General features: G+C 41.2%; 1 protein-coding gene across 1 annotated transcript; it reads right to left on the bottom strand.

The window, feature by feature from the left end:
* Positions 1 to 1,011: 1,011 nt before the first annotated feature.
* On the bottom strand, positions 1,012 to 5,744 carry LOC119723848 (aristaless-related homeobox protein-like). Its single transcript, XM_038194726.1, has 3 exons — positions 4,898 to 5,744; positions 2,086 to 2,131; positions 1,012 to 1,683 (listed from the first exon to the last, which is right to left on the bottom strand). The coding sequence occupies exons 1-3, from the start codon at positions 5,224 to 5,226 to the stop codon at positions 1,168 to 1,170; spliced, it is 891 nt and encodes a 296-aa protein (XP_038050654.1). The 5' UTR covers positions 5,227 to 5,744; the 3' UTR covers positions 1,012 to 1,167.
* Positions 5,745 to 14,498: the final 8,754 nt, after the last annotated feature.

Here is a 14,498-nt window from a genome sequence, read left to right as displayed (position 1 = left end):
TCAAGCAAATGAGAACTGGTCAAAGTTACCTTTAATTACAAAAAACCATGACACAATAGGCACATTTTAAATGAGCAAGTTAAGCAATACAACATATATTTTACGGTGTCCAAATTTCACACTTCACCAGCACTAAGCCTACATCCATGTGTCCAGATTGCTCTGTAGACGGGTAGGCCTATAGACACACAACTGAACTCATGCAACTGGAAATCAATGAAGGTTTGGAAATTCAAATCCTGATAAATTGACTGGTGATTATGTCGTGGAAGCCTAATTAACTCGGAAGTCGAAACATAAATCAAACGAATCCCGTGTTATCCACAGTACACTTTGTGTCAGTAGTTGGATTGTAATTATTACCATTTGGGACAATTCCTTCCATTCAAACGTCTAGAAACGTTCGAAGTTACGGCTGAAGAGCTAGATCAAAGTCTGAGGCTGGTTTTTTTTTCTTATCGGCTATATTTATTTCCTCGGAGGGGCCATGGGACTACTCAGCTTAATCGAAAATGATTCGTATTTCTGATCATAAACAAAAGGCCTCAGTTTTTTGTTGGTATAACAAACATGATCGAAATAGTTATCGTAAAAAAAATGCATTTAAAACGCAGTCGCATTTGTGAACACATAACCTCGCATAATTAGGCCTATGTTAATGAAATCATTAAAAAAGTTGAACATTTACCATCCAGGAATGTGTCAATGGGCGATGCCAGGAGTTTTTTCTAGAGGGGGGCAAAGCTCATTTCCCCCCAGAAATCCCTGTACTTTTCCAGCATATTTTCGAGTTATCATTTTCGAGGGTGGGCAGGGACATTTGCCCCCCCCCCCTCCCCAACCCATTAAATTAACATCAATATGACTTCGCGCCTCTTTTTTTCTCCCCCCCCCCCCATTTTGTTCGTTGTTTTTGCTCGGTGGGGGGGGGGGGGGAGAGGAGGGGGTGCAAGCGCCCCCTTTGTTCCCACCCCCCCCCCTCTTCAGAGTGACGTCGCTCAAGGACGAGTTTCTCTAACCCACGCACCACCCGACATAAATAAATCTAATGGATATTATTTTGCACACTGATTTATTATGATTTGGGTTTATAAAGTTTTGTTCTGGTAACCAACTGTGTGCATCAAAATGGTCACTTCTTAAACGGAACATGCATGAGTCGACCCATCAGCAGACTGAATCACACAAAATACTGTCCCGCCCTTTTCCACTTGCTTGGTGATGGTGCGCTTTTAAACGTAGAGAAGCAATACTGAAAGAGTGTCTGTCGGTCGGTACCTCTACTGATTGTTTTGGAGTCACATGGCTTCGGAAGCTTGCAGGTGGTTCTAGTCTCTCTTCGGACTTCATCCTCGGTAACATCGAAACAGTCGGGCACCACATGGATAAGCGAGGGGGTTGAAAGCCTAACGGATGCATAGCTGCACTGCTGGATGCGAGGCCAGAATGAAGCGGATAGTACGCTGGTTTAGGAATAAAACCAGCAAGTAAAGCTGCTGGAATGCCGGCACTGTCAGATGATGGTTGAAAGGCGTAGCTAGGGTGATTTAGACCTGGATGAAGGAATAGATGCGGGGCAGCTGATGGGGCGACAGGTGCCAAATAACCGCAGGTGAGTGAAGACTGACGTACACTTTGCTTCTCTAGCTTTCGCCATTTGGCTCTTCTGTTCTGAAACCAAACCTGAATGAAATGACAACACGAAAACGATGATGCTACCGGGAAATTAGACCTAGGCCATTGACAGTGTCAGCACTGTCAGTGATGATAGTCAAACACTATATCATCAATGCCTGCACTTTGTATGGCGCTAGTCAAACACCAGAGTTGTTGTCGAGGTAAGTTGTTATGGATCACAACTGTATCTCAAGTCCTTTCACCAGTAAATCACAAGTCAATTCACTCAGTCACAAATAACTTGAGGAGATGAAAACTTACACAGGATAAATGCCTTTGTCACAGTTCATTTGAATAGCTTGTGATTGTCTTGTGATTGATCTGTGATAAATTTTGTTCGATCACAAGTATCTTAGCTACAGCCTACCCGACCTACTGACAGGGAATCTAATCACAATAAAGCCATACCTGCACACGTGCCTCCGTGAGATCGACGCGCATCGCCAAATCCTCCCTGTTTGAAAAGAAGATAAAATGATTTCGACAATTTCAAATTGTGGTTCCCCTATTCATGTACATGATGGAATCAGGACAGCTGTCATCCTGAGCATCTACGATTTTTAACAAGTACACATGAGAGAGTAGAGCAAAGACATGTCAGCCTTGTCACTTTTGTCAGATGACACAAAAACATTGAAGACGTTCAAATTTTACTTTTACCGGTACACGTCATGTGACCATTTTAGGGCCAAGCCGGGGCCCAGAGTTGGGTAGAACGTTTCTGACATAATGTGGGAAAAACGTTATGTTACCAAAAAAGAAAAAGAAATTGTAATAATTAAAAGCCATAATTTACAAAATGGTGGGGCGGTTCATTGTCCAATGTATGTTTTACGTCCTCTATCATGTTCTATAACTGCTTTTATTTTCTATGTTCACAAGGATTTAAAAAGTATGTTCTATGTGTGTGGGGGGTGCACAGTTCATAGTTTTCAAAAAGTGCGGGGATGACACAATGCATCAGGTGTGACAGGTAATGAGATGGACAATGACATTGTGAGATTGACAATGACATTGTAAGATTGACAATGACATTGTGAGATTGACAATTACATTGTGAGATTGACAATGACATTGTGAGATTGACAATGACATTGTGAGATTGACAATGACATTGTAATATTGACAATGACATTGTGAGATTGACAATGACATTGTGAGATAGACAATGACATTGTGAGATTGACAATGACTGTACAAGGAATCTGTCAATGTGAACTATGATGAAAGTGTTCGAATCTGTCCAGCCCAACCTTTATATCACCCAACCTTGTAAGGGGCCTGCAGTCACTACAGGTCTATAAGTTATCAAGTTCCTAAGATTTACTATTCGTGAACTTTCACAAATACGATGTTTTTTCTTCTCGCAAATTTTCAACTTTTTTTTTTACCTTCATGAAAAAAAAATTAGCTTCCGTTTTGGGCGTCTGCAACCCTCTGAAATCGGTTTTATTTTGGTTTCCTTTGCAACGGTAGACTGATTCCTTTATGCTCCTTACATTTTCGATCCGTGCAGTCAACCTGCACGAGTAAGTAATTCAAAATTCGTCAGTATATTATTCCAAAACTAAACCTGGGCCATTTAGAAAAATTGCCATTCTAAATAAATTCACAATTGAAACTCGAAAATAGCATAGACAGAACGTGTTTTTTCTTTTTATAACAGACGTTTTTCGAAGTATATCTCTGTCATTTTTTCTTAAGAAAATCGGGTACAAAAATACAGCTTTTTATACTGACCGCTTTATACACATACATGTATTGGTCACGCGTCATGTCGGCGCATTATCCTTTGATTTTGTTATACGCATCAATCCTCTCAAAACTCTCAATGTACGACCATTGTGGAAAGTTAAAAATAGCATCAGGATTTATCAAATGAATTCCAGATAATGCAAGTGATTAGGTTCGTGAACGATCTCTCCTTTCAGAGATATCGCCAAGGCTCCTCATTTTCCACTTGATTTTACGTCCAAATTAAAAAATCAAAGTCTGTTCAGAATCAGTTGTTGAGCCTGTACAACTTTCAGTCATCTTCAGACAAAAAATATCATGTAATTACATGTGCTAAGAATGACCAATTTGGCGGCAGAGTGGATGTTACTCTTCATTTATTCAGTTAATCCTATTTTTTCCATTCTGGTACACGTCGGATCCTATTTTTTGACACCCGAGCGCCAGCGGGCTGAGGACACTGATTCCGTGGGAGACAAAACGTGGATTGCCCGGCTAATCTCTGAGCCGCTGATCTCTGCCGTGTGTTTGTCGGGATTTAGGCCCGGAGTTTTGATTCGTCTCATGGGAACAAAAGCCATATCTTCTCATGGAGTATCCTATACTAGATCGGTCCCAAGGACGAGTTTAATTGGAAAGTATCACATTTGAGTTTTTTTTCCACAGCTGGTTACATGAAGGTCGACACAAGACATTATTTAAAAAAAAAAATTAACAACTAACGATCTAAGTGGGTCATATTATAATAACGACGTTTTAAACTTTTGGTTTTTTTTCATCTCATCACTGTAATAACGAAGGGGTTATAAATCAAAGGAAATAACAAATCACAACGTGATTTTGAGTTCCGTAAATTGGCTACCAATCTTAAATTCATAAGCCTATTTTTGTTGTTACAAAAATGTATTACATGTATGTTCTTCTCAGTATATTTTGCATACCCATGACAGACTCGTTTATGGATTAACCCTACTGTGACAGTCATTAATACCTTTTATTTGATTATCAATGGGAGCCTTCTCGTGGTTAGTAATTTATGATTCTTGTACTGCAGTTGCTGTGTTGCACCAAAGTTTACACGTTTTAGACGCAGCCAAAATTGCTTATTATAATAATAATAATTTATAATAATATTTTTTGTTGTTGGTCTGGGACATTTTGCAGGAATTTTCCTCATTCTTAAACCACGTCGGTTTGAAACTTACAATTCCAAAAGCTGAGTTCCAAATAATCGAAATGATGTCGTGAACAATTGTTGTGATATCACGCATGGAACTCATTCCATGTTACCATAATAGCCTTTATGCTTATAAAATGAAAAACACCTATGCATGATAGGTTTAAAGGCATATTGATTATTTCGGAACAGTAGTTGAACGAACTCTTTAAATTATGAGCGTCTTCGCCTATATTATACACGTCACCCCTCTGCATGCTTTCTGCAAAGGCAAAGACAAAATGAAAAGTTATCCCACCCTATACTGACCTGGTGAAGACATCTGGGTAGTGGGTTTTGCAGAAGGCTCGTTCTAATTCCTCCAACTGATCGGCATTAAATGTGGTCCTGTACCGCCGCTGCTTCCGTTTAGCCGTGGATAACCCTGCTCTTGCCACACATTCAGCCACAAATCTCTTGTTGTCTGATCTATTTGCTGATGACCAAGAGGCCGACTGGCACTCCTCCTCCCTGCAGGAATTCAAGTCATCTGCAATGATATCCTTTCTGATCGTACATCTTTCAGAAGAGATATCGGTACTACATGTAGTTACCTGTCTATGCTGTTGCAAACTGTCTAGACCCGGAGATTTTGACATATTGCTCGGACCATTCGAAGACAGTTCCCGAATTCCAACGAAGCTTGGTGCCTATTTCACCACTGGTCGTATTTGTGCCATTTGTTGTTTTATGCCCACCAAAACGTCCTGAACGTGTTCATTCCTCCCTCGTGATGGGTCACGATCGGACTATCTCCAGTGGTCCCAAACATGAGTGACACTATGTAGCAAATCTGCAGGGTCTTTATTTGTATTTGCTAAAATAATGAGGTACACTGAAGTCCTTCAATGGAAGGCAAGTGCATATAAGATAGCTTCCCCTCCCTAGAGGGACGCCTCGATGGTGCAAGATCTTCCTGGCTCACTCCAGACTCTAATAAACGGAACGAGTTTTTATACCAAAACGTTTATGTCCGAGCTAACCTTCTAGTTAATCGGCTTTGTTATTGTTTCCAATGTAGCAGACGTCTGACACGTCTCTGACCGGGTCACTTTAAGATCCACAACCGAGAATGATCCGAGTCTATTCCCAAGAGAGCATATCACAGTCCCGTCTGAACATGGTTCAATCTCCTTGTTTCACGTCATGCGCGTAATGGGATTGTACCGGCCTAAGTTAATCCCTATTGATGGCTACGCACCAGACTGTCAAGCCTTTTGGTACGATGTCCACTGGATCTAGTTAGTACAAGTAGGTACAAGACGTAGCGATAACATTAGGTATAATGTTGAACAGATGTGAAGTCTGCGTGTTTGATGAGTTAAACAAGGGAATTGGAGTACCGAGTGGGCCATTTTAGGGAGTATCAGACAGAGTCGGTGAACCATGTACTATGTATTGGCTAAATTGATCATCAGCCGAGAGGCTAAACCCCACTCCATTACACTGATCCATAACAACACAATCAATTCCGCAGTGGAGTGCACATGGCGTAAATAGACAAACAGACAGACCAACCAACAAGGAGACACTCATGGGAACCGCCATTTATCGGGGTCCGCTCATAAGTCCGACGCCTCATAGCTCCGACGCCTCATAAGTCCGAAACAGCGTTTGTCCATTGTCGGACTTAAGAGGCGTCAGACTTATGAGGCGTCGGACCTATGTGGCGGAATTTATTCCTCTTAATTCCGACGCCTCATAAGTCCGAAATTTCGGACTTATGAGGCGTCGGACCTATGAGGCGTCGGACCTATGAGGCGTTGGACTTATGATACGGCTCCCATTTATCGTATGTCTACCGTGGACGGGAAGGCTTACAGTATTTCTACATTGCAAAGACTCTGTGGAGAGGAAATAATTGAAGGATGGGAGCGTTATATTAGCACTTCAAGCACTTAGTTTTTATATTATGTGATTGGTAAAATGGTCATGAACTTGAATCAGTCCAAACTATCACAGAAGACTCAGCACCCCACCTTATCCCACGATTCAAACTTATTTCTCCCTGATGAAATGTTTTGACCATTGGCAAGTGAGACCCCACAAATTTTTGCAAAGTCCAGCACTCTACGTCTCCCTCGACAACCCTGATTATAGTTTATCGGCAACATCCCTTTGTCTGATTAATTAATTGTCACAGTTCGATTACGCTCGAGGGATCCGTCATAGAGCCCGCCAGGACGATTCATTGAAACGACAAAATTAAACGGACAGATCACAACACACTGAGTATACAGTGTTTATACGTCGGTGAAGGGCAAAAACTATCATGATTTACATCACCCCAACGCAAATTCATCTTATGAATAGCACAGATCATTGTTGTCCAGATCCAGGGCCACGGTTTACAATGGACAATTGGATATCTTTGCCCTTTTTTACGCAAGCGTGGAGTGAGCCAATCGACGGGTATATTTTGCGGACTCTCACTCCCCGCCCCTTGGCCGCGGACTCTCACTCCCCCCGGCCAGAGTAAAAAAAAAGGTGACACAGGCGATGACGCCCTCTTATAATAAAGTTCTCAAGATTACCAATGGCGGTACATGTGCTATATAATACGCCCCAAAGGACAACCATTCCCCTTGGAAAGTGTCTAAATCCGCCGGTGATTGAGCTGCATGTCTTATAGAATGGACATCAAAGGGCACCGCTTCAGTTTGTCACAGAGAACATCACGAATTGAGATGTTCATGGTTTTTGCAGATGATAAAATGTTGTCATTATTAATCCCGCTTTCGTTCTATAGGTATAAAACTATAGAACGAAAGCGAGAGACAAAATTCTGAGTACAAGTGGTCAGGATTTCATGACGTGAATACACGTTTGTAATCACTGGTTATTGTAGCTTTATACCAATGAAGGAGCTCATACGATCTGAAAAACCGAAAAACAAACCTTCAAATCCCGCATGCAGTTTTCGTCTTCTGAATAATGTCTGCATCATTCAATTTCTTCAGATCGGATACTTCAACGTTTTATTTTCAATAGTTGTACACCCAGAACATGCTTTTATTAAACACCACATTGGATGCGACGACCTCACCAGATAGATTTTTCGGCATCAACGTGTACATTATAAAGATAAACGGTGACTGCTCTATGTTCCGACACCCCTATGTTCCGACAACCTAGATTGTGTTACTCCCGGTTAGGGTTAGGGTTAGGAATATGAATATGTGCAGTCGGAACATAGGGGTGTCGGAACATAGAGGTGTAACCAAGATAAACAGCCTGATTGGCTGGCGCGCGGCTTGCATAAATTTGCATGTCAGGGATGTCAGACGTTCTCCAGGATTTGGCTCCATGGATAACGGGTGATACTCAGACTATATTGAAGATGGTGGGAACTTGAATACGAAGCGGGTAAAAATATTCCCAATTATTTTTAAGTAATCGTTTGGATTGACATAATTCGGAACATATCTTTCGAACCCGGAAATTGCTAATCTGGTTGCGATGCAAGTTATTCCATTTAACCAGCGGAGCAGACGGTAGTGTCTTTAATACTGTTTAAAGTCTGCTACCTTTGATTTCGTCTGACTCAGAATATCATACTGTTGTTCAACCAATGGAGCCCGCATGCTCCGCACCAACGTCTGATATTAATCATGTGTGCATGAAAAAATGCGACCCGGTGTCGTGCCAAAAACCGTCCGGTGCCAAATAGTGTCCGCTAATTAGCATAATGCGATCTGATTGGTCATGCGTCTATGACGTCACATTGTTTACGGACGCTTGCCAAATAGTGTCCGCGCTTAGCGGGCATCCTATTGCGTGCCTTGTCGAGCTGTCAATACATCGTATAGAAAAGATCTCTTTTCACCTGAATTTGCTTTTTACAATCTGTTTTAACGTTTTCCTTGTTAACTATTTGACTTGGTTTCCCTAATAGTTTAAACATTATATTTGTGCAAAATGTTTGTGTGTTTTTTTTCGCGTCAGTTCACCTGTTTGGCATGCAGTGCGTACGTAGGCCTAACGCCGTGTGAAGTGTGTGTAGTACGTACTGTGCTGTGTGTAGCATTATAACCAACGTTATATTTTACGGTTTCTCCCACCTAATACTGTCCGATTTTTCCTGCCAACTGTTGTCCGATTTTTCCTGCCAACAAATACTGTCCGATTCCCCGCCCTGCCAAATATTGTCCGATTCCCCCTTGCAAAATACTGTCCGATTTTTCCTGCAAAATACTGTCCGATTTTCCAGCTTAATACTGTCCGGCAGGACGGACGTACGTGCGCCCTTGTTCTCGCTCGATCGACGGCGCCCGGACACTATTTGGCACCGGACACTATTTGGCATGTATTACATGCCAAATAGTGTCTGGCGCCTACTGCGCATGCTCAGCGGACACTATTTGGCACCGGACGGTTTTTGGCACGACACCGGCGCGATTGCCAATCGGAGTCGACTTTACAAATTGTGACGTCATGGCGAGCAGAAATAACATGTTGTTTCGTCAAGTTGCTGGCCTGTTTTTGTACAACAAAGATGGCACCAAACACCCGACAGAGGGCGCCCGCTGAATGGTCAGTATCTGTAGCTCTTGACACAGTGTTGATTTGAATAATCCGCATCCATATTATCATAAACAAAGCGTAAATATATTGGTGTACGTACGTAATTATACATACATTACCTGCTTTTAGATATGAACACCAGTCCAAGCTCTTATTTCGCGAGCAAAAATAACATGTTGTTTCGTCAAGTTGCTGGCCTGTTTTTGTACAACAAAGATGCAAATCATTTGCAGCTAATCGCTCTTTGCGGTCGTGTCAGAAACCACATTTTTGTGCATTGGTGCTGTGTGTAATTAGACTTGGTGCCAAGTCGGTGATTGTTTGCGTATACGGTACCGGTTACTGAGTGTTCCACGCATGCAAAAAATCGGTGCAATGCACGGAGTCTGGTTCCCAGACCAAATGATGCTGACTATTGATCTTCAATTACCGACTTGGCGAATACGTTTTCAATTATGTACACAACATATGGGAGTATTTTGAAAATTTTGAAAAGCGAATTCTATAGATAGAATAGGGTTTGTACTTAGTGTTGTGTAACATTACAGAAATCACTATAGGGCATACACGAATCAAATAAATCAAGTATATCACAATGATACATTTTGTTTCTATACACAAGTGACCTAGCTGAGTGTTTTAGACGTTAAACGTCGCCAGATCTGCAAACATGTTCCGACGTATTGAGAAGATCTCCCCATGTAACGGAATGAATGAGTCCTCATTATTTTGATGCATAGCGGTGTGCCATTGGATCTCACCGCAAACATGCACTGCATAATGAATTGCGCTGCTTGCATAAAATTATGAATAACGGTGCGAGAACGTAATCCTCAAGTCGTTAGATATGTCGCAACCCGGATGATTACGTACTAGTCTTATACAAGCCGCGCCGATAGAGTTCGACTGAAGTTCACGGACAAAGTTCGACTATCTAACGATTTGTCATCAAGCCTAGTGTGTAATGTGAGACATCGACACACAACGTGTGTAATATGTACAGTTGTCTCGCAAGTACCGCTGGCTATTGCAACTTGATAAGAAAACGACTTTTGAGGTCAGCTTAGGCTATTACCATAATGAGCACCACTCCCAAAAACCTCATATGGACGATTGGACCAAGGCGATCGTCTGGATCCAAATGATTTACATAAAACAGTGGCCGCATGAGGTCGCTGTTCGCGCTGTATTTTAATGCACTACATGCGAGGATATGCTAGTGGGGCTGTTAAGTGATACGATTGTGCACTTTGTGACTAAAGCATGAAACTTCGCATGTTGGTTCTCCATGCCATGAAGAAAATTTTCAGATGTGGAGACATTTCATGTTTGACCTCTGGTGACCTTTGAGAGGGCAATGACCTTTACATACACTATTTATAACAATTGTTCTTGAAAACACCACTTTCCTATGACCCAAGTCTATGTCATAGGTCTTCAGGCCATGAAAATAAAGATCAGATATGAAAGCAAAAAAATAAATTGACCTTGTGTGATCTTCAAGAGGTCAATGACCTTTGTATACATATTTATTGTTATATTTATCGTTATTATGATTAACTGTTTAAACCCCAACTTTTTCAAGAACCAACTCTAAAAGTTAGGTGTTCATGCTATGAAAAGCATTTTCATATTGTAGCGGGATCCTACTGGGCTCTTGTCCGCCAAATCCGGCCAAACGCAAGAAAAGGGGACAGACAGACGGGATTTCTAACTCTGAAGGAAGATCTCATTTATTTCGCCAAGCGGACTCTGAGCTCTGCGGGCAACTTGCCGCACCGCTACCAGAACTGCAACTGATCAATTCCCAGCATAGACATGCACACAGTCTGAACAAATGTATACAAATGTAGCAACTTTACCCAACCCTGGAATCCAGCCAAGTTCTTCCCGCGCAATTGAACAAAAGAACCCCACTTAGCCAACCTATTTGTAGAACCCATTTCCGGAGCGCGCGCTAGCCAGACCCAAAACCAGGTCAGGTGCGCGCCGCCGGAGCCCCTCCGCCGGAGCACTAGTGCTAGAAAGCAATGACAACAAAAGTGTGCATAGACTGTCCGTTACAATATGAAGGGCATTTCATATCTGACCTCTGGTGGCCTTCAAGAGGTCAATAAACTTTGTATGCCCTATTTATAGATATTTATAAGATTTATTATTCAAAACCCAACTATTTCATGACCCAAGTCTAAAAGTTGGCTCTTTGTGACATGAATTTTTTTTTTCACATATGGGGACATCATATATGACCTTTGGTACCCTTTAATAGGTCAATGAACTTAAGGCCAAAAAAAGAAATACTCGGTCTCTCCTGTCAGACCAAAGTTCCGGAATTGATGCGGCGACGCGGCTTTTTTTTTTTTTTGGCTTTTTTTTTAAAGCTTGGATTGTACAGACAAGGTGGGGTACTATTTTGCTTTTTTTTTGTGTCCTCATGTACATTGGTGTCCTGCATAATTTGCCTTAGTGCCCTCAATCATTAGCCTTGGTGCAATTTCCCATTCTTTGGTGCTCTTTGGTAAAAAAAAAATGAGGAGGTGCGGCAATAGAGGGCGCTGTCGGAGCTACCGCGGAACATTTTGGAAAAAAAAGATTGACGCGCATGGTTAAAATCGACGCGCGCGCTGACCAGAGACTAACTAATTTTTTTTGGCCTAATATATCTTATTTTTCGCTATTTTTTATATTATTCGTCAAAACGCCTTTTTTCGTGACCCAAGCCTCAATATTGCAAAAGAAAGGTATTGCACCTAATATTATACAGTCATGTAATGAATTCAAATCCAAAAATAAAAAAATTTGCGACATCTGACCTCCATTTCCCTTTTTCAATTGGCTGACGCAACATGTTGCTACTGGGATAGAAGACTGTTGGACTTTTTTTTACAATGTAATATGTACAAATGTCTAACAATAGTCACTCTTGTGTACTTATTACACTCTGTGGTATCTAGATGGACTTGGGTCACCACATTTTTCACCTTTTTACCAAGCCTACTGATCACTGTTAGAGTGTGATTCTTGTCCAATGTACCTCTTGTATTCTGTTGCGCCCCTGTCTACCCTTCAAAAAGGGAAAAGGAGATCAGAGGTCATAATAAAATTGTCCTTGGGGTCTGAATTCATGACATGCTGTAGAATAATACTTAAAATACACTTATTTTGAACTACTTAGACTTGGGTCATGAAAAAGTTGCATTTGGAATATTAAATTTAAAAAAAGTGGGGTTTTGTATATCTATAAATAGGGCATACAAAGTTCATTGACCTCTTGAAGGTCACCAGAGGTCAGATATAAAATGTCCTTCATATGAAAATGCTTTTCATAGCATGAACACCTAATTTTTAGAGTTGGTTCTTGAAAAAGTTGGGGTTTAAAGTGTAAATCTTATAAATATCTATAAATACTGCATAAATAGGTCACTGACCTCTGAAAGGTCACCGGAGGTCAAGTATGATTTGTTTTTTTGACATCTGATCATTATTTCTGTAGCGGGAGTAGACATCTTGGAGAAATAAAACCGGAACACTCAATCCTGTCTACGACGCCATTTTGTAGCGGGACGGCAAAAGGAGGCCGGCCCTCTATTTAAAGAGGACGAGTGTATGTTCAGAGTTGTTGGCATGAAACCACAGAGTTATTGTATAGTGAATGGTGCATGCAAGGGTGCTCTGTAATAATTTCACCATGTATTGTGTTTAACCCTAGTTGATCTCATTGTATTACAATGTATCAATTTTGGAATGAGATTTGGTGCAACACTATTGTACTTGGTGTATCTATACTGTGTACAGATCTCGACATGTGAACATTTTTCAGACAGGGTTTATGTGATCCTTTACATGATTTTGAGCTGACTTGGGAAGGTTTTGTGGAATATTAATTCCATCATGTATTTTATGTCAGTTTAGACTTACTGATGGTTTATATAGCAAACCTTGAGTGGATATGTACATGTATGTCGTATTTTCCTTTATCTTTAAAGGGTTGCTACATGTCTATAAATGTTGTGCAGTATTATTACATTGAACCTGTTTTAATTTAATGTACTGCATTGAGATATGTAAAAGGTGTTATTGTTGTAGATCACTTAATTAATGGGAATTTTATATAATCATTTCCAGGTCGCCCTTGTATTTTTGCTATTTGGGACCACTCGGGTCGCGTGGTCTTAAAGTAGGGAACCTGTAGGGAGACCAAGTGCGCCCTCAGTTGTTCGTCCAAAAGTTTCGCGAGTGATTTGCATATCATGACCTTTGTGCTTCCCGCGCAAATGCAACTTGTAACAAGTTTTCTTCTGTGGGACTTGAACAGGGAAGACCACCACAAATTTGGGGCATATATTCTCTCTATTTTGTAGGGAGCATGGCTCCGGCCATGCTCCAAATTTATATCATTTTGGAAGGTTAGTATTATAGATTCGTCCCTGTGAGTACTTTAGTGTATAATGTGATCTTTTTGTGAGAATATTGTGTTCATTTTGAGGCCGGATGATTCACGTCTGTAATTTGTAACATATGTAGCCAGCCGTGTGTTGACATTTGACCTTTATCGTTCTATTTTATTGTGCCTTACATTTATAATGGATTATTGCTTTGTGTAAAGAATATTATCATCTTGACCCTTGTGTAGAAATAATGTAAATACAAGTTCGGTAAGCTCATCTCATTGTCGTCGTCATGACATAGGTTCATAGTTTTACTGGCATATATTTTTAGTGGAACACTCGTCCTCTTTAAATAGAGGGCCGGCCTCCTTTTGCCGTCCCGCTACATTTCCATTGCCTGAAGACCTGTGATATAGACTGGGGTCATACGAAAGTGGTGTTTTCAAGAACAATTATTATAAATAGTGTATGTAAAGGTCATTGACCTCTCAAAGGTCACCAGAGGTCAAACATGAAATGTCTCCACATCTGAAAATTTTCTTCATGGCATGAAGAACCAACATGCGAAGTTTCATGCTTTAGTCACAAGGTGCACAACTGTATCACATATTTGACCTTAACAGCCCCACTATGCCGCCGATCGTTTACCACGTACGGCCTAATGACGAACGTCTTGACCAAGGCTCATTTTAACACGGTTTGGTTGACTTTAACGACAAGATAAACATTAGTTTGTACTGATATTATTCCTTGCCGAAGTTGAACAATAAACTTGGTTTTGGAGCTTAAAATGATGTGACGTGTAATAAACCAGCTTTCCTGCGTCAGGCTGGTTCGTTTGGTAGCGTGCTGTCCCGATGGTGTCCTATCCCTGCAGTGGTGGGCCACAGCACCAGGCTATTTCCTTCGCTCGGTGGACAGGAGCAGTAGAACGGTGGAAGTAGGGCCAGTGGAGTCGG

Source organism: Patiria miniata, unplaced genomic scaffold, assembly GCF_015706575.1.
Source record: "Patiria miniata isolate m_02_andy unplaced genomic scaffold, ASM1570657v1 HiC_scaffold_17, whole genome shotgun sequence".
NCBI classification, from domain to species: domain Eukaryota; kingdom Metazoa; phylum Echinodermata; class Asteroidea; order Valvatida; family Asterinidae; genus Patiria; species Patiria miniata.
The sequence above is the reverse complement of the archived record's forward strand: the minus strand, read 5'-3'. Positions and strand labels throughout refer to the sequence as shown.